Source organism: Penicillium psychrosexuale, assembly GCF_028828465.1.
Source record: "Penicillium psychrosexuale strain IBT 29551 chromosome Unknown utg000001l, whole genome shotgun sequence".
Classification (NCBI taxonomy): domain Eukaryota; kingdom Fungi; phylum Ascomycota; class Eurotiomycetes; order Eurotiales; family Aspergillaceae; genus Penicillium; species Penicillium psychrosexuale.
Genome location: NW_026643186.1, coordinates 1,981,510 through 2,006,805, shown reverse-complemented (window position 1 = coordinate 2,006,805; position 25,296 = coordinate 1,981,510). Strand labels below are relative to the sequence as shown.

At 46.9% G+C, this 25,296-nt stretch overlaps 12 protein-coding genes across 12 annotated transcripts; 4 read left to right on the top strand and 8 right to left on the bottom strand.

The window, feature by feature from the left end:
• Positions 1–3,089: 3,089 nt before the first annotated feature.
• On the top strand, positions 3,090–4,376 carry gprC (the record flags this gene model as incomplete). Its single annotated transcript, XM_057181706.1, has 1 exon — positions 3,090–4,376. One exon carries the CDS (start codon positions 3,090–3,092, stop codon positions 4,374–4,376), a length of 1,287 nt encoding a protein of 428 aa, XP_057047056.1.
• Positions 4,377–4,800: 424 nt separating this feature from the next.
• Positions 4,801–5,295, bottom strand: N7518_000777 (GNAT family N-acetyltransferase; the record flags this gene model as incomplete). The annotated part of the gene is made up of 1 exon (XM_057181705.1): positions 4,801–5,295. The coding sequence occupies one exon, from the start codon at positions 5,293–5,295 to the stop codon at positions 4,801–4,803; it is 495 nt and encodes a 164-aa protein (XP_057047055.1).
• A 243-nt stretch (positions 5,296–5,538) lies between these two features.
• On the bottom strand, positions 5,539–6,531 carry fleA (fucose-specific lectin FleA; the record flags this gene model as incomplete). The annotated part of the gene is made up of 3 exons (XM_057181704.1): positions 5,539–5,972; positions 6,135–6,345; positions 6,400–6,531. The coding sequence occupies 3 exons, from the start codon at positions 6,529–6,531 to the stop codon at positions 5,539–5,541; spliced, it is 777 nt and encodes a 258-aa protein (XP_057047054.1).
• Positions 6,532–9,275: 2,744 nt separating this feature from the next.
• Positions 9,276–10,519, top strand: N7518_000775 (putative glycosyl hydrolase; the record flags this gene model as incomplete). Its single annotated transcript, XM_057181703.1, has 3 exons — positions 9,276–9,746; positions 9,801–10,057; positions 10,108–10,519. The coding sequence occupies 3 exons, from the start codon at positions 9,276–9,278 to the stop codon at positions 10,517–10,519; spliced, it is 1,140 nt and encodes a 379-aa protein (XP_057047053.1).
• Positions 10,520–10,743: 224 nt separating this feature from the next.
• Positions 10,744–12,709, bottom strand: N7518_000774 (uncharacterized protein; the record flags this gene model as incomplete). Its single annotated transcript, XM_057181702.1, has 5 exons — positions 10,744–10,780; positions 10,834–10,864; positions 10,942–11,651; positions 11,710–12,507; positions 12,567–12,709. The coding sequence occupies 5 exons, from the start codon at positions 12,707–12,709 to the stop codon at positions 10,744–10,746; spliced, it is 1,719 nt and encodes a 572-aa protein (XP_057047052.1).
• Positions 12,710–13,055: 346 nt separating this feature from the next.
• N7518_000773 (uncharacterized protein) lies at positions 13,056–13,734 on the bottom strand (the record flags this gene model as incomplete). Its single annotated transcript, XM_057181701.1, has 2 exons — positions 13,056–13,310; positions 13,426–13,734. 2 exons carry the CDS (start codon positions 13,732–13,734, stop codon positions 13,056–13,058), a joined length of 564 nt encoding a protein of 187 aa, XP_057047051.1.
• Positions 13,735–14,118: 384 nt separating this feature from the next.
• On the bottom strand, positions 14,119–15,369 carry N7518_000772 (uncharacterized protein; the record flags this gene model as incomplete). Its single annotated transcript, XM_057181700.1, has 4 exons — positions 14,119–14,337; positions 14,477–14,580; positions 14,636–14,759; positions 14,809–15,369. 4 exons carry the CDS (start codon positions 15,367–15,369, stop codon positions 14,119–14,121), a joined length of 1,008 nt encoding a protein of 335 aa, XP_057047050.1.
• A 742-nt stretch (positions 15,370–16,111) lies between these two features.
• N7518_000771 (glutathione S-transferase family protein) lies at positions 16,112–16,839 on the top strand (the record flags this gene model as incomplete). Its single annotated transcript, XM_057181699.1, has 2 exons — positions 16,112–16,497; positions 16,557–16,839. The coding sequence occupies 2 exons, from the start codon at positions 16,112–16,114 to the stop codon at positions 16,837–16,839; spliced, it is 669 nt and encodes a 222-aa protein (XP_057047049.1).
• A 185-nt stretch (positions 16,840–17,024) lies between these two features.
• Positions 17,025–17,948, bottom strand: N7518_000770 (MBL fold metallo-hydrolase; the record flags this gene model as incomplete). The annotated part of the gene is made up of 1 exon (XM_057181698.1): positions 17,025–17,948. One exon carries the CDS (start codon positions 17,946–17,948, stop codon positions 17,025–17,027), a length of 924 nt encoding a protein of 307 aa, XP_057047048.1.
• Positions 17,949–18,970: 1,022 nt separating this feature from the next.
• Positions 18,971–20,762, bottom strand: N7518_000769 (uncharacterized protein; the record flags this gene model as incomplete). Its single annotated transcript, XM_057181697.1, has 5 exons — positions 18,971–19,627; positions 19,688–20,043; positions 20,105–20,405; positions 20,461–20,508; positions 20,565–20,762. 5 exons carry the CDS (start codon positions 20,760–20,762, stop codon positions 18,971–18,973), a joined length of 1,560 nt encoding a protein of 519 aa, XP_057047047.1.
• A 2,618-nt stretch (positions 20,763–23,380) lies between these two features.
• Positions 23,381–23,926, top strand: N7518_000768 (aminoglycoside phosphotransferase family protein; the record flags this gene model as incomplete). Its single annotated transcript, XM_057181696.1, has 1 exon — positions 23,381–23,926. One exon carries the CDS (start codon positions 23,381–23,383, stop codon positions 23,924–23,926), a length of 546 nt encoding a protein of 181 aa, XP_057047046.1.
• Positions 23,927–24,146: 220 nt separating this feature from the next.
• N7518_000767 (uncharacterized protein) lies at positions 24,147–24,653 on the bottom strand (the record flags this gene model as incomplete). Its single annotated transcript, XM_057181695.1, has 1 exon — positions 24,147–24,653. One exon carries the CDS (start codon positions 24,651–24,653, stop codon positions 24,147–24,149), a length of 507 nt encoding a protein of 168 aa, XP_057047045.1.
• Positions 24,654–25,296: the final 643 nt, after the last annotated feature.

Below are 25,296 nucleotides of genomic sequence, written 5' to 3'. Positions count from 1 at the left end.
TACTTTCTTGTCCTGGCTTTTCTTTTTCTTCGTTTCTCGCTTGTTCTTTTGCTTAACTCCGCGCTTGGCCTACTGCTCCTTTTTATATCTTGCTCTTTTGATGATTTATGAATGCTACGAGCTTCCCTCCCCCTAACGACTAGCCATGCGTTTAGGCTATGATACAAGTTTGATTGAGCATATCTCAGCGGTTGAGTTGTTAGTACTGTGCAATACAAGTGAATTGGATCTAGGTATTGAAATGATCCCTCGGGACGGACTAGATAATTAATTCCAGACCAATAGTAGAAAGGCTCAGTATCAATCCCCAACATTTGACGCAATTTATGTCTTGTCGATCAACACACACCGCCATCTACTCCAGCTGCCGCAATGGAAGCCGGAGAACACCCCCGGCGGCAACAGGAGCCGAGCCGCACCGCGTCGTGGAAAAAAGTACGATGTACGAATCGCAAGCCGTCATCGGGTATATCTTACGACATCATCCCTGTTAGGTGGATCTCATGAACCAATCTCGATTCTCGACACGGCCAACGGTTTGTGATGCGGACGGCCCCAAACCAGCCGCTCCAGCCGCATTGACAAGCGTATGCTAAATGACGCAAAGAACACCATTTGCGGAGTACACTACAAAGTATTGATCACCGGAGTCTCAGGGTATGATCGGAGTGGTCACCGGAAAAACAAACTAGTTGTGCTAAAGATCGATAGGCTAAGATCATAAGTTAACTAAAATAGGAAAACGGGCCCGTCAATCGAATCTTCAATTATGATAGGCTGTGTGTTATGCGTACACGGCTGAGAATGGAGCGCTCTATAAGCGGACTATTTAATATTTGATTAATGATGTCTTAGGCACATTTTGGTTATATTGCATGATCTATTTGATCAATAGATATCTAAAAATGCAAAGGAGCCCCGAGTTGAGATGTATGCTTTAAGGTCAAAGAGTGGGGATTCGGCAATTGGATAGTCGATTTAGTGCTTACAACATAGGGGCATGCAGTCTGGAACTGAGCTAGTGGGATTTCTAGAAGGTTAAGGTTCTGAAAAGAAAAGGATGAGTTGGAAAAGGTTGCTGGGGATTTACCCCAAATTCAGAGCCGGCACCCAATATAAATTCGGCTGTTCCCGATTACCCCTGACGGGATATCTGAGACATTTCCAAATTGAGGCATTCTTTTGCGTAAGCACCAGTTTGACGATTTACTCCGTTGATCTCCTCCACTAGTCCGTGCTAGCCAGCTGGAATCATACCGGACATAAGGAGCCTCCTTTATCCAGCTTCTCGGAACACTCGTGTCTGTCCCGTCTACTCCACTTGACAGACGATGTTCGTGGTCGGAGCGGATCGAAGCTTAGCCCGGCTTACGGCAGTGTCTAACTACAACAGTCTACCCTATAAAGATTCACCCACCTCCATTTTGTTTTTCTGGGCGCATAAGTAGCGTGGTATATATTTCGGTATCTTTACAGATTCAAAATAGTTTAATATCCAAGCAATGGTGCTCTCAACCCTAAATTTAATATATAGTAGGGCCCTCGAGCATCACTAACTGCCTAGCATTCATCTGGCATATTATAAATTGACAAATTTAAGGGTTATACAATATAGAAGAGAGGAATCAGAGGGATTCTATATAATACAAAATACAAGCTTAATACTAGGGACTAAGACTAATTAGGGAAATATTAGCAGATCTATGCGTCACTAGAAAAGTGGGTGGGTGAATCTTTATAGGGTAGACTGTTGCAGTGTGCTATATCGGATTTTCCTGTGTATAGTACGGATCTATTTATAAGAGAGGAAGGGGATTGTATCTCTATAAGGCTGCATACTTTCTATTTGTAAAGGTATATATATCAGAAGGGGGTTAGGTATAGAAAAGGAGGAATATAAATTTGTAGAGAACGAAATAATTATTACTCCGTAGTTAGAGACTGCCGTAACCTGGTCCAATCACATAGCCAAGAGGTCAAGTGACCCCAAATGCCCTAAATACATAATCCTTTTGTTAAACAACACGGGCTAACTATTGCGGGGTGGATCTCACATAAAATTATGTTCATGCCGGGGTCCTGGCCCACTCGCCCACACGCCCACATTGTGCTTTGTATTATTTTTCTTTGTTCACTTGATGTATTGAATATGATATAGCCCGCCGATCGATCTTACGATTGTGAATTCCTCTGGGTGGTTCAGAAAAGAGTCTGCTAGTGGCCTTTATAGAAAGAGATGGCGATGCTTTCAATATCGTTGAGTATAAAGAATCCAAGATACACTTGTCCCAATTCACCCTAGCTAGTATTCCAGAAGCCTCGGCCCCAAATGGAATACTACATATAGGGTATTAAAGGTCCGAGCCCGCTGTCAATTACCCAATATGGCGCTTTGGCCTTGGATGGATTTTGCGCCTTATTAGTGGTTCCGAGAATCAGGGGTGCGTCTTTTCCTATGGAACCCGTTTCTAAACGGCCAATGCCCTTTTTTAGTATGCACTTAATACCAACTAAGCTAAACTTTGCGGCCGTTTCATTCGACATCCCGTGGCAAACTTGTGTCCTCTTACCCACATGAGCACGTATGCCCTAAATAGGATAAGTGGAGTACAAATACGCTGTATACGGGGATTCACAGCTCTGGACCGTGAACTATTATGGAGATCGAAATCCTTCGCCCAGGTGTCCATATTTTCCACTGACTCGAACTTGCCGTGGATAACCCAGCCATTGACCGACAAAATGGTCAAACCGGTTTAAGTCTCATTCTCCTATCCTTGCCTAAGTTCAATTAGTCCTAGTAGCCTGGGTTTGTTTCTTTCTCTCTCATTGAATCTGAATTTCACCTTTCATGCCTGTCACCTCTTCCCTCCACGAGCTATTCTTAATCTTCCATTGCAGGCAGCGCGTGGTGGAGATATAGTATTTACCAAATTCAACCTCTCGTTTATTCACATTCGCGTCGGCTTTGGATGTCGCCTCTTGTTGCCCTGGACAGTGACCCCAAGAACGTGCTTTGCAGCCTATCTTTCGACCAGGCAATGATAGCAGAATCTTAAAAGCGAAACCATCCGCAAACACATTCGACCATGTCGGCAGTCATTCTCATGGGCTTGATACCCGGAAACAAGCACTCGTTGGCAGCTCGCTTGACCAGCTCCGCTCAACTTACTATCGACCCTCTTTCAGAATCACATCGAGAAGGTCTAATAGCAATTTCAGTCTTGGCCTTCCTCTCTCTCATTGCAACATCAATACTCCTCGGTTTCATTACCTATCGACTTTTTTTCTGGCGCAGCAGTTATACACGTTACATCGGTTACAACCAGTACATCATTCTTATCTACAATCTTGTTCTGGCGGATTTTCTACAGTCACTTGGATTTATTATTTCTCTACAATGGATCTTGACAAACAAGATTGAGTCCAGTTCCGCCGCATGCTTTCTTCAAGGGCTGTGGCTGCAAATTGGAGATCCCAGCAGTGGCCTGTTCGTGTTTGCTATCGCGTTCCACACATTCCTTTTAGTCGTCTGTGGACGTAAAATGTCCCACAAGTTCTTCGTCTCGTTCGTGGTCGGCATTTGGGCATTTGTTATTTTAATGTTAATCATCCCATTAGCACAACACGGTCCTGGTATCTTTGTGCTTTCCGGGGCCTGGTGCTGGATCAGCGATGACTACGAAATCGCGCGTTTATGGACTCACTACGTCTGGATTTTCCTCGCCGAGTTCGGCACAATCATTCTCTACGCTGTGATGTATTTCCAGCTGCGCCGACAGATTTCCGCCTCCGCTATCCTCGGCAACAGCCAGCTGGAGAGTCTCAAGCGCCTACGCCGTGTCGTGGGCTACATGACCATCTACCCAATCATCTACCTCGTTCTATCGCTACCCATTGCCGCAAGCCGCATGGCCACAACCCACGGCGATACACCCAACATTGTATTCTTCTGCTGTTCTGGGGCCATCATCACCAGCTCCGGGCTGGTCGACGTCATCCTGTACACTCTCACCCGCCGCAACTTGATCATCGACTCGGAACCCAGCGAAGACCGCTCCTATCACAATTACAACGGCAGCAAAGGCAAACGAGGCGGGAACAACCTAACTACCGTTACGGCTGATCCCAAGCACACAGTCGGCGGCACTTACATTGATGAGATTGACCGCAACGGCTCAACGGATAACATCGTTTCACCCACCGCACATGGCTACCACGCCCGTGATCAGGAAATGATGCCGATCGGACAGGTCTACCAAGAAACGACCATTGTAATCACACACGAGCCTGCTTATCCCACCGAGGAATCCAGTAAACGCTCTAGCAAGGAGAACTTCCCTGACCGTCCATCTCAATCAGGATGGCGGGGATGAACCTTTGTTCATTTCTATCCCTATATCCATTTTGTGATATGATGCCCTCGATACCCATTTTCTGTCACTACCACAAATATTCGTTCCCTCAAGCTGTTTTCACTACCGCTTCATGTCTCTCTTTATCTCCCTCTTCTTTCTCTGTTTTCTTCCTCTTCTCTATGTCTGTATACTCTCATCCTAATCCTTTTTTATGACGAAACCTTGTATGTATATTTTGAAAAGGGACAGAACATGTTCGTCCCCACGTGAACCATGGCGATTCGCATGTGATAGTTAATTATTTCGAATCTGAAGGCTCGTGATTTGGTTTTGATTGAAAGAATATCCACATAATTTAAAATATCATCAAGAGCCATTCCATCGTGACTGAGAATGGTATCCCAAAATGCTAATGAGTTTCAGCAGTCGAAAAATATTCCCATCAAGAAAGCTTTTTACAGAAATATACACGTTCAAACCCACCCTCCATTCTGCGATCCGTTTCCATAAACCCCAGTTTTGCATAGAACCCAATATTCTCAAACATCTTCACATTAGTGAATAATGTTACACTGGGAAGCCTCTGTTTTTGAGCTTCCGCTTCCGCGTGGTTGATCATATAGTATCCGTAGCCTCGCCCTTGCGCTGTTGGATCGACTACCACGTTGTCGATTTTGAGCGAGTTTGTCTGCTCGTCGTCGTGGAAGGTGATCGAGCCCACGATCCGCGCATTGTCTCTCAGAACGAGAACTTCATACGTTTGGAGCACATGGTCCCAGTCTTCTGTCATAGGTGCTGGTGGTTTTCCAATGCGTTCAATGTATTTTGAATAGGCAGCATCGACCATCTCTTTGATGGCTGGTATGTCTTCGACTGTTGCTTTGTGAAGTGCGAGCTTGCTGTCCGATGGGAACCTTGAGCTGAGAGTTGTGGTCATGATGAGAAAATGCAGAGTGAACAGTTTAAAAATACTTTATTTGGGAGTTTCTTGAGGAGAATAGTCACAACATATTTTCCCTTGGGTTGTGAGTCAGAACTACCCCGCCAAGCGACAACTTTATTGCGCTCTTTACTCAAGCCAGACATGATTCTCAAAATAAATCCAATTTGACGGAGCTAAGCTAAGACCTTCAATTCGACACGTATACTTCGAAGAAACATGATGTGTCACAATTGACAATCACGCAGGAGGAAGTGCAAGCTTCCCGGATGACCAACGCCCCTGAGTCCATACATACTCCGTAATCGCCGAAATCTCATGACCAGCCTGGAAATACACCCGAACCTCCGGACGCGGGCCATTCATCCAGCTGATGCAAGCAATCTGCGTTCCCGGGATACAGTCCGCAAGGAAGTGTCCCTCGGTCCAGGACTTGCCGTCGTACACCATCTCACGCATCGTATTCGAAGTATTGTAAAAGACCCGAATTCCGACGGTTTCCGAGCTGGTCATGTAACTAGTGCAAGCTATAGACGTCCGGGGTTGGACCTTTGGGAGCTTGGCGCCTCCACCATACCAGCCGCGTTTGCTGTCGTAGCACTTCTCGATGATGCCATGCTCCATATGCTGGAAATACACACTATCAATAGTTTTAGTATCCCATGAAACAAATCCTGAAAGTAGCAATTACCGGATATTTGGTTCAGAAGTCTTAAACACAGTGCACGCTATGTCTGTGCCGGGCATTGCTGAGCCCATGTTCGACATTATCTCCCAGTTTCCATTATCTATTTCGCCGTGAGCAATGATATAGCAATAATAGGTTGATGACTTACCCTTCAGTCCGTATTCCTGAATCGTGTTGTCTGCCATCTGACAATAGACCCTGATAGTCCCGTAGGGACCATTGGGGTGACAAGCGGCCAGCTTTGAATACGGTGCGGTAATAAAACGCTCTTTACCAAGATTACCCTCATACCACCCTTTAGATTTTTCATAAGTAACATCATTGATAGTGTTCTCGGTGGAGAGGTAGTAGACTCGGATCTATGCAGTTTTTGTTAATTGTGCCCTTGATGGCTTTTCCCGGGGAAAACTGACATTCTCAGGGTCACTGGAGGTGCAAGCTAGAGGCGAATAGAGCTTGGCCGAAGCAATGATATTCTTCTCTGTTCCGTTGCTCCATTTGTCGTCGTACTTCGACTCGCGGATCTTTCCCAGGACATCTTGCATATAGACCCGTAGGTCACTGCCTGAATTACAGGCCGCGATAGAAGTCCCTGAAGAAATAATATCAGCCCTGATGGTTTAAGGAAAGCAGGATATTTTCCATACGAAATACAATCTCGTGGGCTCCGTTGCTGGGCATGATGCGAGAGTTAGTTTGATGTAATGAGTTGAAGATTTTCGCGCCGATAACGAGGATATTTTGGATTTAGATCGGAAATATCGAAGAGATTTATAACTGCGAAAGGCCAACATCATGTTTTGCATGTCACGAGGTCATACAAGCGGACTATACTGGGCATGAATTCTGGAGCATTGGAAGAGCTCTGATTGTCGGAATATGCGATGCTTTACACATGAGTAGCCAAGATTGTGGCACATCACGCAAACAAGGCCCAAGACCACGAGGAGCTCGCGGATTGTCAACGCACAAGGGAACAAACACTTGTTTTTGACGGAATGAACCTACCGGAATCTCAGGTGGGTGGCAAATAGTTTCATTAATTGAGGCTCTGGGCAACATTGAATATGATGCCATGTGATGGGCGGTTGATTGTACTACGCTATATATGCAGTCATCAAGTCAAGATTCCCCGTCGTACAGTTCAGAGCAACAGCTCCAGAATATGGATTTGGCAAGTATTCTCGGCAATATCTCACGAAGGAGAGACGAAGGTCTAATTTGGGGTTTTTTTTTCCGATGATCTAGTCGAGAAGTTTGACATCCGTATGCTCATGTAGGCCAACTGGTCGCCTACGTACTCATCGAGCTCCAGATTTTATGATTTCAGAAAGCCTCTCACATGTTGAATCACAATCTATTCGTAATTCTGGTGTTAACGTCTGGTACAATGACTATCTCTCCGCTATCAAAATATTTCTCGAACTCTGAATAGACAAGAAGTCCATTACAAAGGGAAATATGTCACCTCCTTTTCCAAAAATAGCATCAACTGTTGCTTGTCCGTGCATAACCGAACAAATATGTAGCTAACGGGATGATTTCTATTGGTGTATTATTAGGCACCATAGCCAACTTTCTTCTTGCTTGGCATTATATGCCTCCATCATAACCCCCTTCCAGTCACTTTGCTCGTTTTTCTTGCGCTTGTCAGCGCCCGTCCACGATATGTTTATGCCCATCTTTAGCGTAGTGAATAGCCGTATAAATGTGGCTCGAAGGTCTCTCTTGGCCCTAGCCCAAGGGTCGATCATGATATGCTCGGCCTATCATAGGCCGAGTCAGTCCTAAGGATTATTGTGTAGCAACTTACTAGTAGGTACTGGGATCGTAACTATTAGGATTGCTAGCATTTTCACTAGATAAATAAGTGAGCGAAAAAGGCTTTTTGAGGCGCCAGACTCTCAGATTCTTCATGTATAATTGGGTTTGTCTGATAAAAGCTCGGCGTGACGTGGGATCAGTGTTGGATAAGTGCGCGCGATCCCATCAAGTCACGTGGTCTTGTCTTATCTTATCTACGCAGAGCTGATAAACCAGTGATACATCACGTGCAGTATTTTCTCGCCAAGGATTTAATTGTTGATTTCTGCCTCCGCATCCATTCATCTTTCATCATGCGAAGACTACTACAACGGCTTATGTGGTCATGGAACTAGCAGTTTAAGGCAATGGTGAACTAAATCCGACTGAATCGGATGATCCTGATCCTATCATGGCACAGATACGGCGGCAACATGAGGTGGTGGATTTTGAGATTGAAAAACGATATAAGGAGCAACAGTTCACAGATGTTACAGGCCGTCAACATGGATATATTATACTCGGCTCCTGGGACGGACGGTTCACCCAGCGAAGGAAGCGCTCGATCTATATCTACAATCATGTTCGGTACCGGTCATTTCATATCGACAACGCCGTGTTTTTTCTATAGGACTGACTCATGCATGTTTATAAGGTTGACCAATGAGATGCTGCTCTGCAGATCGAAATTGAAGTCATCGTACTATATTATCTCTGTATCACCCGAAACCATTTTGAGGACTGGACATAGAATTCGATCTCTGGACGAGGCAAGTAGTTTTACATGAAAAATATGCCAGGACACCTGTCTTCCACGGGGATGATAACCTTGGAATGGAGCAGCTGACGTTAGTGCATAAATACATAGTCTGATTTAAATGGTATGTAGCCCAGAAAATGCGTCTCGTACAGCTACCTCGAGGCTGATCGCGCTCAAGCGGAGCCAATCCGCTGAACTCGATGTAGCCCCCGATCGATCCGCATTGCATTGCAGACAGGTCCAGGTAAACTCGGTCGGGTCGACTGATCAAAACCTCAATTGATTGAAGGATCACATTGCAAGGAGTGAGCCAATATCATGGCTTGTACTCCGTACAGCGCCTGATAAATAAACACTCCACCCCTTGATAGAGTGGAATAGGAAGATTGACAAATTGACTGAGATCAGACTAGTTTTGCTGCAAGGCTAGTTCCTTAGATTACCGTCCACCTGCGTACATCTTCGCGTTTCAGTCTCACAACGAGGCGATCATTGCAGATCGGGGGTCTAGGGATCCACTATAGTGGGCCAGGTTTATTTTGATCGCCAATCCAGGCACCACAGCCGCAAGAATGTACAACAAATATCTTGTTAGAATATGCTGTAATGTGTCTAAGAGCCGGGCTTGAATATTGAAACCGTCTTATTTAAAGCTAACATGTGTTGCCGATTAGTATCTCCGCTCGAGAAGGTCCGACCCTTTCTTTTTTTTGATATCTCCCAACCATGTTGTTCTCTCGCAACGGTCTTCTGGCACCTTCGGTTGTTTTGCTGCTTCTGGCAGGAAATACTGTCGCCGATGACGCAGGAACGAGAGCCCGGAATGCACTCCAGACCCTTCAGGGCTGGTATAACCCCCAAAGTGGCATTTGGGATACCTGTGGCTGGTGGGATGGTGCCAGCTGCATGAATACAGTTGCAGATTTAGCTGCCCTTGACCCATCGGTGATGGATACAGCGACATATGTCTTCAATAATACATTCCACGTGGGGCCAGTGTCCAATCCGAATCCCGGACCTGAGCATAAGACTGTTTACACTCGTGACAACCAACCACAAACTTCCGTCAATGCTAGCCAGTGGCTGGATCAAGCTTATGACGATGATGGATGGTGGGCCCTTGCATGGATTGCAGCATACGATGTCACCAAGGAGGGGACGTACCTAGAACTGGCCGAGGGAATTTTTGAGAGCTTGGTATGTATAGTGTCAGATTCTGTGTGTACTTGGACGTTTGTTGATTCTTTCTAGGCGGACGCATGGGGCACTAACTGTGGTGGTGGCGGTATTCCTTGGAATCCTACCAGTACATACGTGAATTCGATTACGAATGAGCTATTTCTCTCTGTCGCAGCACACCTTGCAAACCGAGTCGCCGAGAGAAAACAGTATTATGTCCGCTGGGCTCAGAAGGAATGGGACTGGTTTACGGCCCAGGCCTTCATTGGTCCAAATGGTACCATCAATGATGGCCTTTTAGACAATTGTCAGAACAACGGAGATACTGTGTAGGCATCGTGTTCTCCGATTATCTTTATTTTTGGCTAACCTGTTGCAGATGGTCGTACAATCAAGGAGTTGTCCTCGGTGGATTGGTTGAATTGAACATAGCGGCACCCAATAACACATACCTGCCATCTGCCAACAAGATTGCAAATGCAGCCATTGAGACATTGGCCGATTCGAACAATATCATTCATGAATTCTGTGAGCCACAATGCCTTCCAGATGGCACACAATTCAAGGGAATTTTTATTCGCAATCTACGGATGTTGCAGAAAGCATCTCCACATAATATTTACCGGAAGGTAATAGATAACTGTGCAAACAGCATTTGGAATAATGATCGCAATGAACAAGGACAGTTCGGCGTCAACTGGGCTGGTCCTATTGAGGCAGTAGTGGATGCATCCACACACAGCTCGGCCCTCGATGCCCTGGTCGCAGCTGTTGCTGCGTTGGGTACCTAGCGATGGAATCCAGAGCCATGGATATTTTTTTTTTAATATTTTCTTTCGGCTATTCTTTCAAGTATATAAATTCTTGGTTCTGTATATATACCAAACATCAGACCAGCTTTCACGGTTCAATTGTTTTATTCTCGCTTTCTAGTATGACTGTGCTCCCTTGGTCCAGTCAGGCTGTGGGGCGGCCTGAGGTCTCGTGTATCCTGACTGAATGACGGATGTGGGAACTAATTCCAACCTTCCCAGTGTTGCACTCTGCCTGTCCTGTGCCCACACAGTCAAGCCTATATGATTGTCCCCCTCGTGGTTGATAATACCCTCTGGCCGTCTGGGGGCCAAGGTGGTTGACTAAATTAGAAATTAGAGTTGGTGAATTCCGGGTGAGAACCATGGAACCGTGTCCCGTGAACCAAAGGGACACATACTATATTTTCCGAATTGATACCCGTTGACGAATAGCTGGCATCTGTAATTGTTGCCTCGAGCATTTTGCTTGGTACTATCCTGAATTGAATTGTTGAACACCACGCTCATTGGAATATCCCATCCACTGGGGATGTTCAGCCTGAAGGATGCCGCATAGAATCCAACGCCTGCGTGCGATAAGCCATCTGTGACTGGGTTTGACAATTCCCATTTTGAGCTTGGTGGATTGGGATAATGGTATCCTTGTCTCTCGGCATACATGCCACCTCCATTCAGAGGACCACGGGCTAGATCCTGATACTGCTCTCCTCCAAGGTTGCCTGTCAACTTCCACGAGACATCAGATTGGTCGTGACCCGAAATATCGTAGTTTAAAATACTCCGTGGAAACTTGATTGAATCGGTGCCAGGAGCCTCTTCATCTTGACCCATGTGATCAATCAGCACTGAGATCACATAGGGGCTTCTTCCCTGCGACAAATGGGATGACAGCGACATGCTGTGGACAACGGTGGAGTCGGCGCTCGACCCGATCCATGAGCCAAGGAATGTATTATTCAACCATACAGAACGTCCGAATCCTGCGCCACCAGATATATTCAACCAAACATTAGATTCTTGGCCATTGGCGTTAAAATGGGCCACGGTATAGCAAAGACCCTGTGTGATATCCGTAGTCCATGGAGTACAGACTACTCGGAGTATCCAGCTGCCGTGGATTGTGTGTTGAGCTTCGTGTACAGGGCGTCCAAGCTGAGTCATCGTACGACAACTGGATCTCAGGGAGAGAATCGATGAACTTCCATTCCATGTTGGACAAATCGGGAATGTCCAACGTGGGAAGATTGTATCTGACAGTTCCCTGGAGGTTCCCATTGGGCATTTTTGAAGTCTGTAGCACTTCCCCATTGAAGGTGATGCCTTTCAGCTTTGTAGCTGGACTAGATATGACCTCGATTTCTGTCGTAGCATTCACATCCCCTGTCAGGCGCAACTGCTTATTTATCAGATCAGCTGTGTGGATAAGATATCCGGCCTTGACAACTACCAGGCTCTTCGATGGCGATGTGTAATTTCCAATTGGACCTGATACGGGCAACTCCAGCACCCAGTAGTTGTATGCCTCATTCCGCCAGAGCAGGTATACCTGAAGATCTGCTACCCGAATGATGCGTCGGGCTGGTGTAACACGCCACTTTACAACCCAAGCAGATCCGTGTTGTTTTATTTCGATGCTGTCTCCTTCGATGACGGTTGGCTTTCCAAGATGACTAGGCAGACCAAATTCGTGTGTTTCCCCAGCGCCTCCGTACAGAATTAATACACGTGTCGATCCCGACCCGCGTGCCCATGTGAATATTTCTGCGGAGGAGTAGACCAGATTGATCCCGCCGACATCGTAATCTGCGACGCGAAATTTGGAATCACGTCCATTCAGCGTCAGGTGGCCTCCTAGTTGAGGAATTTTGATGTCCCCAATACTTGTCAACAATGTGAGAGTGTACCATGTGTTATCGATTGAAGTGAAGTCGGCATGTCTGACAACGTAGAGATTCGTCCTCGTCCTATTTCCAAGTAGAGCAGTCACAGCTATTGAGGAGGGTGCGCCGTAAGTACCGTTTACTCCAAGATGAGGAGTTGGGTCAAATATCCGGGGGAAACTTTGAGGAAGTTAGCCTCGAGTTTTTGTTCACTATATTTCTCGCGCCAGATCGTCCTCTCTTCTGTAATCGCTGCACCGTAGTCGTATGATGTATGCCCGCCCATATAGCCGAGATTACCCCAGTTGGTGCCCCCGAAAGTCTGAGGAGAATTCCACAATAAGCATTACAACTAGAATATGAGGACCTGTGAAATCGACGCCGAAAATGACGGCTTGACGCCAGAAACGGCCGTCTCTCCACCCGTCATCTTACGGCGTGGTTTCTGGACTGAATATTCAATGTGGTTTTTATTGGTCTGATCCCGGTCTGTTCGTCTCATATCCAATTATTCCTAGAAATATGTACCTCGGGGCCGGTAGCGCTCTTTATGCGGTGTAATTTTCATTCACATGTATGCGTTAGTATATCAGAAATATGCAACGAACTACGCGGACTTGAAGATAAAGACATCACAGAATATCTGCAATCTCAGGCGACCGAACATAATACGACTGCCAATCATCGATATCACGCAAGCGCCCGAAACCCGGCAACTCCGTAATCCGCCAATACATCCTCATCCAGCCAACATCATGTTCCGTACAAGCCTCAAGCGGTTCCTCAGGAGGATCGATATCTCCATTCGCAATATCCTCTTCGTCATATTCCTGCGGCTCCCATTCCGCATGAACCATACGAACAAACCCCACCTCCTCATCAAAGTCCTCGGGGGGCGTTCAGAACAGATTCTAACGCTTCCTGGTCCACTGTGATAAAGAACCGATAGCGTCCTGTACGGGCACGATAGTCTTCACTAACGCCTTGTTCCTCTTTCCTTACTGTCTTCGCCCACTTATTGAAATGCTCGCGGAGATTGACTACTGTCGCACCCTCGAAGGAGGGGTCTTCGAAGACTGTTGGGGCGAATGTATCGAGGAGATCAAGACCACTGTAGTACTCTAGGAACTCTGGGGCTGCGCTTAGGAAGCGGGTCATGAATTTCCCCCACTCGGTATCATCTTGGTATGTGCAGCGGTAGATCACGAAGCCCCATGTTTTGAAGTTGTCTTTTTTAAGGAGGGCCTCGAGCCCATCGGCCTCGTTTAGACTGGCAGCCAGCTTGAGATCGTGTTTCGAGGGTGTAGACATTGTTCTTGAGAAGCTGGTATTGCTGAGATGCGGTGGTGCATATGCGGGCTTCGCGGGACGTGAAGGGCTGATCGGAGTAGGGAATCCAAGGATACTTTGGCGGGAGCAAAGCGCGTATTGGCTGTAAATGCGAGGGAGGCGTGTGGTTCGAAGAATCCTGGTAATCATAGGTATGAAGGGCCCTCAGGGTGGATTCCTGTTATGAAGTGACGGGGGGGGGGGGGGGAGGAAGAAGATGGCACATGTAAAGATCGGTAAGTTAGGGAGTTGGGCATGGTCTAGTTACAGAATTGACCTATACAGCTTCGTAGCATAGCGCAATCACTCCTTTGGGGGAAGAGTAGGGTATCGACCCGAAGTAACACTACGCCGCTGTGAGCTAGATCACCACAGCGGTTCTACTCCTGTGCGGCTGCCATTCCAGGTCAGAGAGCGAGAACGAGCTGAGGCGTCAGATCGAGCGGTATCTCTGGTGAAACGAAAGGGGTAGTACGTCGGGCTGAAAGCCAATGCGCCGTAGTCGGTAGGGGCCAGAGTGGAAGAAAGGGGGCGGCGATGAGTGCAGATAGAGAGGAAGAAGAGGACGAAAGGGCGAGGCCGGGTCTTTTATGTTAAGGCGACGGAGGGAGAGGTGACAAGACGGTGTATGGGGCGCTAAACTCAGAACGGCAAAACTAACCGCATCCCGTAATTCACAGGTCCGCCGTTTACAATATAAAACCAAGAGGTTGTATGGACTCACCATGTAAATGTTGAAGATCTTCACGCCAAAATTGTAGTTGTTCTTGTACACAACTCTGACAGCCTCTTCGTTTACCAACCGGCCGTACATGTCTTGGACCAGGCCTCCCATATAATTACATTAGTTCCTTTCATATGGTAAAAGCAAGAATCGACCTACCATCCTTCACCAGACCCTCCTTGGAACTCAGCAATCGAAAAAGGCGTCGTTGGACTCTGCCGTCTGTGCGTGACTTGCCAGTCATATGGAAACCTGTAAGTAGGCCAAACAGTAGGATTTGCGCCTAACGGGGGGAATCTGTCAGCCTTACAGCACGCATAACACCGAGGTACGTTGGAAACAAGCTCACAATCATAGCGCATCGGGTACGCGTCAATAGCGTAGATATCGACTGCGCCTTTCCCTGACCCCGGCGCGAAGTATCCCATAACCAAGTTATCATTCACAATTGAAGGAACAGTAAGACCCTCATCAAGCAGCTGCTCTTCAACGTATGCCATATAATTCCGATTCATCTCAGTCAGGAAATCAGTCACTCCAGGCCAGGTGGAGTACTCGTTCTCTGGCTGAACCATGATCACTGGACCACCATTTGTGATCTGTCCCCTTTCAATAATCCGGCCTAATGTCGACATGTAATTTGCTGTTGCATTCAGGTATTCAGGGTTGTCGGATCGAATAACCCCCTTTTCTCGTAGAACCCACCCAGGTATCCCACCAGCAGTTGTTTCTGCGTTGATGTACGGTCCCGGTCGAGCGATGAGGTATAAGCCAGCTTGGCTTGCTGCGTCGAAAAACTCATCCAAGCTCCATATCCCGTCGGTAATAACGTGTCCGTGATTCCCTTCTAAAAGGCTCCACTCAATGTAGAATGAGACTCCGGTGAAGCCCATACTCTTTATTTTTTGGAACACGTCGAGCCAAAGACCTGGGACTGGGAGTCGAAAGGGGTGAAATTCTCCAGAAAAGATCATGAGCCGCTCTCCGCGTACTATCATAGAATGTTGGTCCCACGTCACCTATCTCTAATGCATTAGTGAAATGGTACTACCGGGGTGACGCTATTCTCACTAGATCTTGTAGCCCATTTTTTTGAGGTCGAGTATGGCTTTTGATAGACGCTGAAACCAATGTTGCAACTGCAGAAAGCAGAGTGAATGATATTGACGTCTTGAACAACATCTTTTAGAGGTGGTAATTAAACTATGAGCCGGCAGCTCGCGAGATAATCGAGCGAAACAAGAAGGCAAACGGAAATTCCAAAATGTTTTCTAGTTTGAAATTTGCATCTATTTCCCCGCATTAACAAAACCGACTCCGTAGCAAGAAGACTGCTAGCTTTGATCCTATTGAAGGGATATTTCGCCAATTAACCGGCGCACCGGTAAAACTACTACCTGTCGATCCTCTCATAAACTACGGAGTAGACAATGTTAAGTACAAAACATCGTCCCCACTATATTCCTGACACCAACCGAAAATCAGGCTAAACCAGATTACCCTAGTTCATGGGCAAATTACATCATGGTGAGCTCATTTCGCCATCCTATCCTATGCCTCATTTCTAGCCACTCGGGATGAGATTTCCCTTCGACACCTCCACCGAAAACGAAATACCAACCTCTTGATCCAACAATGGCTGCACATATCAAGCCACTCATCCTTCACGCCCATGCCACGGACCCAAACCCAGTCAAAATCGCTATGGCACTCGAGGCGCTCCATGTTCCATTCGAAGTGAAGCTGTGGGACTTCAGCGACAATCCGAAAAGTGGCGTGAAGGGCACAGAGTTTCTCAAAATCAACGAGAACGGGCGCGTTCCTGCCATCGAAGATCCCAGCACCGGTGTCGTCTCGTGGGAATCCGGGGCATGCATGAACTACGTCCGCCGTGTTTATGACAAGGGTAATACGATTGGTCCGTCTGGCGACTCGGCTCAAGATCTTGTGGATTTTGAAAAGTGGGAGTATTTCTTGTTGACAACGCTTGGCCCCATGACAGGACAGGCAACCTGGTTTAAGTTAGTGACTGTGAATTCGGAAGAAATCGCCGGGTGATACTTACTCTTTATTTGTTCAGAAACTATAACCCACAGAAGAATGATGATGCGCTCCAGCGGTATACAGCGCAGAGCTATCGCTGCTACGATGTTCTTGAGGGTCAGTTGAAAAAGACTCGCGGTGAAAGCATTGTACCCAGTCGGGTCACTGCCGTTGATTATCATTTTGAGCCTTGGGTACGCGCGTACTCTTACGCTGGCCTTTCACTTGACAACTATCCTTTGATCAAGAAGTGGCTGGGGCTTATGGCGGCACGGGAAGAAGTACAGGAAGCATACGTCAAGGTTCGAGGTAAAAAGTGAATGGTGATACTTGAGATCATACCAGGGAAGGACTTAACTAGGACTAGAATCAGGTAGTCATGAAAAATTACAAATCCAAATACAAACACCAAGTATGAAGTAAATATCATGTTGTACATTTTTGTCACTCTATATATTTTTGATCACGAATCCAAAATATTAAATTTTGAATGTCCGATAGCTGCCTACGTTTGTACTCCAGGCACCAGAACCTTTGGGACATCAAGGAGATATAGCAAATATGCCTTTCCATTGTGCGACTTGCTTGGCATTTTGCCTCCACGTACGTTGACCTGCATAGCCTGGTGTACAAGCTTAGGTTCAGGCATCTGGTTGTCCCGCTGAGTTCTCCACTTCACAAACTCATCCTCTGTCGTGTGCTTCTTCATGTGCTTGTTTTTCTTCTCCTGCTCGCCAACCGTAACATACGGCAATGGCTCCCGTGCAGTGTATTCGTTGGTAGGAGGATAATCATGGCCTGTGTATAATCTCGTTTCCGGTGGGAAAGAAAGGAGGCGTTTCATCGAGCGGTAAAGTTCCCGAGGATCGCCACCTGGGAAGTCACATCGGCCACTGCCAACGTCTGGATTGAACATACAGTCTCCGGTGAAGATATTGCTCCCGAATTTGTAGCCCCCGTGGTCTGGAGTATGTCCCGGGAGATGGAGGGCGCTGCTGGTGACTTGGCCAATCTGGAATATTTCATCGGGCTGGAAGAGGTGGTCGAAGGCGTTGTCGATATCTGCCTTCGCGATTGCATATTTTCGTGCGAAAAAACTTTGGACGATCTTGACATTCTCGCCGATGCAGATCGGTGCGTGAGGTTCCCCGCGGGACCAGAGAATTTGTTGGATATAGTAAGCTGCTGAGAGGTGGTCTGCATGGGCATGTGTCTCTAGCAACATCATGATAGTGTATTCATTTTTCATAGCATAATCAATGATTTGATCCGCAGATTCAGAGGTAATAGCCAAGTTCACAGTATCATAATCCAGGACTGGGTCGATGATGGCAGCTTCCTTTGTTTCAGGACAAGCTACCAGATACTGCCAAGAACAAGTCTTAGGCTCGAAGAAAGGGTGAACTCTCGGTTCCACTGTGTTGGCCATCTTGAAGGTTACTTGCAGAATATGCTTTCAAGTTGAAAAGTAATTAAAGTTGGTGTTTCCTCGAGTACGAGCCTGGCTGGTTGGAATTACGTATTTGTAGAATCATCAGTGCCACCCTACCTCAAATTCAGACAATTGGGCTCAGCGATCCATTAAGTGTCCATGTTTTTATTCTCATTGTAACTTCCTATGGGGTTCATGCTCTAAAGTCTTTTGGGTGATGTTTTCATTTTCCTCCGTGACTGCGACTATATAGCTATAAAACGAAAGAGGGTATGATTAACCACCCCCATGTATTCCGTGGGACTCGTCAAGTGACTATGAGAACTACGACTTCAGGAACATTCACGAGAAAGCCCGGTTTGCTATTTGGTACAGACCTACAGGACTTCAACAACTTCTTATGTTGATGCACTGTCACTGGTAGGTAAGTTAGCAGGTGCTACGGGACCCTCCTACGCTGTCTCATGGTGCCTATAGGGAGATGGTGGTCAGGGGGATGAGAGGCAGGACTCCTTTTATACCCCAAACCCACGTGCCTTCCTACAGTGCCCAGGTGCCTTGCACCTTCCCTAAGCAACAGACATCCTACATTGGAAAGAGTCGTGCTGATTCAGCATTAGATGATTCCAACCTTGGTTCCAAGTTCTACCTATTATCCATTTGGGCACGAAGAGAAATTAACCAGATCAAGGAGATTAACGGCAGGAACAGTGAGAATAAGACTTTGGTGCCTCTTAGCCGTATCTACCATATAAGTTTACAGTTTACGAAAATAGACCACCGACTGCTTCTGGTTGCAAGGGAATAAACTTCAATTGATAAATGACTGTATTCAAATTTCTTTCTAACCCATTGAAATCTCTTTCTTAAATCTGTCTGTTTAGTGCTAACCATTGACCCACTGTTTTGTCAAGCGACCGTCCTTGCGGTCGCAGACATTTCACGCATACAAAGACATCCCAGGTAGGAGAGATTGTCTGTAGGTATGGAATGCAATTTTTTTCTTCGCGGATTCTCCATTAGAAAGCGAAACCACTAAAACCGATAGGCGACGATCGTTTCCCGATAGAACCGTCGCTGACAGACCATTGATCAATTTCGCTCTGGTCACTTGGTACGTCCCATCGAGCGGTTTGAAGATCAAGAGTGTGAGCAGCTTGATTGAATCGGCACTGCCAGCTCTTCACGGCCTTGCATCCGGGCTTTTGGCATAGGTGGCCCATGTAGCATTTGATTGATCGGCAAGTGCCGCCCCGAGTGCAGGGGTGCTGGAGGAGCATGTATCGCAGAACCTCAATGATCACTTCAGAGACATCGCTGTGGTCATAGGTACAGCTCATGTCACCGCACTCTCCCGACAGATGGTAGCTATTACAAACTTTGTGTTCTTTTGCTCGAGCGTGGTACTGATCAAAGGCTTCAGGCGACGGGTGAGGATAGTATGGGTCGATACGGTCCCCGTCTTTATTGACTGGGATGAATTCTTCCGTTTTGATACTCGGCAAGGGGAGCATGGACCTAAAGAAATCTTCGGAGCGCCCGACAACTGTAGGGGAAGACCACAGTTGTTTAGGTGAATCACCTGCACCTGAGTATTTAGGCGACGGCTGATGATTCAATGACTGGTTCGGCATAACGTGCTGTTTATTGCAGCCGATGCCGAACTTGCAGATACCCTAGATCAATGTCAGTCAAGAACTTACTCGCGACTGACATTATGTGATCAGGAAAAATACCTTTTGGAAGTGCTTGCAGATTGGTTTGGTGGTATTTGCGCCATTAGCACCATTTATGCCATTAGATACGTAGTGTGTACCGTTTCCACCGTTGAACTTGGCCACAGTCGGAGACGCAGCCGGGCCTGTAGGTGGCTTGCTGTTAAGTAGAGGGGTAGACATGAAAACCGAAGGTAATTCTCTGATAGGGATATCCAAGTCCTCGAATTCACGATGGAAACCAGCGGCTTTGATGAGGGTGATACGGTCACCTCTGCCTCTATATGGCGTCAGCAGGGAGCCGTATCCAGTGTCGTGGCAGCCAGCAAAATAGATATGGCGGCATTGGTTGAGTTCAACGAAGAGACGGAACATTTCTTGATTTCACAGCACACATCAGTACAACAACGAGATTATTCATGCCGGATTGTTCATTACCTCTGATCTTGAAATCACTGCCTTCCTTCTTCTCTGCAGCATCGACATAATCAAATAGCTCTTGTGCACGGGTAAATGATGAAGTAAATGGTGACATGGATCGAGCCTCGTGGCCCATAAGTCCAGCTCGAGCTAACGCCTTCGACAAACCGAGAACGTTCGCATAGACACGAACCATGATCCGACACTGTTCGGCCTGCATTCCCATTGTCGAATGCATAAGCTCTTTCACAGAGTCGCTCAGTTCGCGGGCAGCATTAATGCCACCTTCGCTGCCATGCTTCAAGAAATGTTCTTTGAACTAGAAGATGTGTTAGTCGATGGATTTGATACCGAGGAAAGCAAGAGAGTCTCACCAGATATCCGTCTCCATCTACAAGGACAAGGACAAAAGGGTTACGGTCCTGCTTGATTGTCAGTTTTAAGCTCTAGGGCATCCTGTAAGCCTGCCGACTCCTACCTGCCCTCTGGCCTGTCTTTTGTATTTTTCTCGGCCTTCTTTAACCTCTTCATAGTCACTTTTGAGCGAGCTATAGTCGTCCAACAGACTCTTGAATTGGCCGAGCAAATCCTGCAGATTGTCATGCTGCTTTTGCTGCTCTCGCGATAAGGACAGTAGATGCCCATTCAAGGAATCTATATCAGAATCCCTCAGCATCTTGTCGGAGGTACCGGGACGGCATGTGCCAGTCCCATAAGCCAAGTTAATTTAACGAAGACTGCGAGCATTCGATTGGGATTTGAAAGAAGAACGATTTTCTAAACTGTGAGGTGCGCTGGAGAGCTATGGTGGGGAAATTTGTTTGGCTTGTTGGGCGGTCAATGGCCCCTAGGTATCAGGTGACCCCTAGCGGAAAATACACGACGCTAGTTGTGTCACGTGCAACACTTTCCCATAAACATTCCAAAAGTGGACTAGTGTTAACGCGACCCGCTGGTGGTCTCGCTCCTATCCGAGTTGCAAACCACACGCAACATATACAACATCTAAGCACGAAAAGGCGAGGAGCTACTCCGTTTAGCTACGTATGGAATAGATATGACGACTATCTCCCGTCATATTGCGGTCATTTCTTGTTTATCTTAAAGGATTTTGGTTTTGGAGGCTAAGAGTCACTAGGGGTCGATCTGATATCACCTGTCTAAAGCTCTGGCAAAGAGTATGAGGTAGCATGCCGAGACAGCATTAATCCTGTGTCGCTTTATAGTAGCTCTAATTTGTCTGAAGTACTGTGGTCTCCATACATTGTATCACCATGGAGTAGCTCCTGTATAGTTATGAAACACTTACTCTGCTTATTACAAACAAACCCAACCGCCATGTCTAAGTAGCAAACCAAACTCAGACCTATTGATTTGGAACAATCTCCAATTTAAGGATTTGTTCCTAGGAATACATTTTTGTTGACCGTACGATACCATCCTCGGGCCTTGCTTCTGCTCGGGTGCGGGCAATGAACGGGTTTCAGACAACTAGTATAGCCAAAAAAACCACAATAGTACGTGGTGATGAGAAATTACATTGCAAATACTCTGCACTAACAAGGGGACTCGTTTAAAATAGGTTAATAATAACGGTGATTAGAGTGGTTTCCAGCGGGAACCATTCATTATTAATTTATTTAGGGAATAGAGAAAGAAGGAAAAAAAGAACACATGAAAAAGGAAAAAGGAGATGATAGAAGAGACACAAGAATATCAATCTCTTGGGAGACCTCTTCGTGGTATGCATACACATCATGTGACCTCAACCCCAGCGCCAGACATCTTAGGCTCCTTTGTTCCTTTTTCCCGTATTCCCCTTTTCTGCTTTTGTTTTTTTTCCCTGAATGTCTGTCGGGACTTGATTATCCAGGTCCCAGGCGATTCCCCATTCTTCTAATCATGGCGGTTCCATGCAATATCCGGGGTTCGGCTTCCCAGCTCTTCTATCAAGACCAACAATGTCCTCAATATCAAGCCCTTTTGGCTATCACCGAGATGCCGCATCCAGATCGTTCTATTCTGGGCGCTTTTCTCATGGATGCACGAAATCCCCAGGAAGCAGCCCGCTACTTCTTACGAGAGACCGCAATCGATGGCACCTCGCACTCCGTCCCAGCAAGGACAATTTCGGAATTCCTCTCAGATTGGAAATATTTGGTCAGCATGTGTAAGCATGTCATAGCTATATCCAAACAAGTTTATCTTGCTTCTATTCCTGACTTGCGATCGTGTAGTTCGGCCTATTGTAGCAACAGGGCTGTCCGCTGAGACCCAGCGGCTGGTGTATGAAAGAGACGGCGGGCGCTGTTGCCTCACACAAACACAATTCAAGTCACCGGAGGATTCTGACCTGCACTTTGTACACATCGTTCCACCACGGGTGTTGATGCATCCGGATTTAGTCGAGGGGGTAAGTATATTCATTCCATATCATGCGGTCTTTGTTGACACTAGCACACAAGGCTCGCCTATTTGAGATGCTTTACGCTTTTCTGTCCAATGATTCCATGCAATCGCTTCGGTCGATCCTTCCCTTGAACTCGTCAATGGAGAGACTTGATAATCTCTGGCTGTTGTCGGTCTCCGCATTCGAGCTTGTAGAGGCCGGCGAGGTATGGCTTAAGATCCGGAGCTGGGACCCGCAAAATTCACCCTACAGAAAGAGTGTAGGTCGCCATCAAGCCCTTTATACGAGTGCACGCTGATTTAAGACTAAGTATAGCATCAACACCAACCTGTACAGGTACAAAACTCGGAGTGAAATGTCCATTGCTCCATCAGCAAAGATGTTGCTTCTTGATGATAAAACCACCGATAAAACTCCTATCCCCCACGAAGCTCTTTTTGAGCTTCATGCCCTATTTTCCAAGTCACTGGCATGGATGGAGACACGGAGGCACATGATAGAACAACGGGATGCTCCCAGTAGGTTTGGACCTCGCTTTTCCTGATCATTTCTAATAGCTTTCAGGTGCAAACATGTTTCGGTTCTCATTGTTGCCTACGCTGTTATTTCGCACCATCAGACGAATATGGACCACCCTGCCATATTTTATTCGATATAGAGCGTATGAAAAGCTCCATTCGGTTGGCTTATACCTCTATGGACAATCCCTTTCTCCAAGAGTCCAACGGCTGCCTTTCGGGCTGTATTTACGCAAGGGACGACCGCAACAGGCAGTTCAATACCGGGCAGAGGCTCATACTCTTGGCATGGTGGAGAAATTCACTCAAATACCTGCGCCAAGAGCAATTGATATATTGGAAACCCCTAATGCTTCATATTTGCTCATGACCCAGGTCCCAGGCCGTCCGATCGGCCAGCTGCTCAATACTATGACGGACAAGCAAGTGGAAAACGTGGTGACCGACCTAAAGCGGTACGTCGCCCAGCTGCGAGCGATCCCTAACGAAGTCAGCAAATTTCAAATCTGTAACTCTCAAGGTGGCGGGATCCTGGACTGGCGCATCCCTGATAGCCAGTCAGAGGAATTGCGCTTCCAAACAGAGACCGACTTTCACGACTATCTGACTAGAATGATGACGGAAGATACTCGAAGGCATGCGGCCAAATCGCATGCCACCCCACACGCGATCGTATTTACGCATGGAGATCTAAATCCTAGGAACATTCTCGCTGAGAACGGCAAGATTACCGGCATCGTCGATTGGGAGAATGCGGGCTTTTTTCCAGAGTACTGGGAGTACACTAAGATGCATTACACAGTTCGCAGCTTGACTCGATGGCTGGTTGATGTCGTTGATCGAGTATTTGAGGGCTACCGGGACGAGCTACATGTGGAGAATATGCTATCAGATTTATCAGGCCCCTTTTAAGCCCAAATTATATCATATAGGCTTTCTAGATAGGATAAAGCAGAACTTCATTTATGTTTGGGATGTATGTAAAGTTCACTATGTGACAGTATCATGGCTCCTCTTGCTCTCGCCTTCTTTGATCTTATTTGCATCGTCTTTGGAATATCTTTCGACTCGGTTACTGAACGGCCCTCTCATGAAGACAACCCAGTAGTGATGAATCAAATATCCAAAATGATCAATCCAATCCGTTGTTGTCGACCTCAGCATTGTCCGCACCTCCCTCTACCTCATCCTTGTGCGAATAGCCCCGTTCGAGTAACTGGGCTTCGATCACAGAGATATCACGCGGAAGTACGATTATTCCATTCTTGTGGAGCTCCACAAGTGCATCCTTCACCCAGATTCGGCAGGAAAATGGCTCTCCGGTGTTTGGAGAGTGAGAGTAGTCGAAGGGAAATGCGTCTAGGATACTTTTGCAGGCTTCGAATGCGCTAGTGCTGAGGGAGGCGAGCTTAAAAGCCAGGACAAGGCTCATGGAGAAGGGAACGTCACTGGACGATCGGGGCGTGACGTTCCAGCCGCCGCTTCGATTGGTCGCGTGCCACACATCTCCCACTGGAGTGTTGGTCGGGATGAACAACCCCCAGTGGAAGCCCGGGGCAGCGCCTCGACTGCTGAGCAAGACATATAGTGAATAGTTCTCATACAGACCCGCAATCTCGGAGCTTGGTCGAAGAGGCATCTTGGCGGACGAAGGCAGATGTGCACTAGTAACGTGGATAGTGCGGATCGTAAAAAGTGTGGACAGAAAACTTCAGATGTGGAAATAAGGGAAGTTTCGGGGGGGATGGAGAATGCTGGGAGGAGTAAGGAGATAGGAAAGATCCAGAAATCATGTATATTTTATACACGGAAGGGAGGCTCTGCCCAGGAGTCGGCTTGTTGCCTAGCTCATGCCAGCGCACGATATGCGTGCATGCATACGGTGAGTGGTATGATAGGCAAGTGAGAGTGATGTGATGGACAGTCAACATACACTAAGCGCTAAGTGCCTCGATTGAAACCAAGGGCTGCCCAGTGGCCTATAGAGAGAGTATTTCAAAGAGGGGTAATGCACCCCCCTGTTAAGTTATTGAGAACACGACCAACCTGCTTGTTGGTCATGTTGATACCGGCAGTGAAATGAATACCAAAGGGTGTATTTACTTCATAAAATACACGTATACCCTCAGTACAAACTTGCGACAACTTAGCATGTTAGAGACGCTTCGAAGGCAATCGTTTGATATGGGTTGCCCATACGGCTCTTCGACTTATATTCCAGCGATTTTTGTTAGTATATAGCACTCATAATTCAAGCCTAGGAACCCAACCTTGGAAGGTTC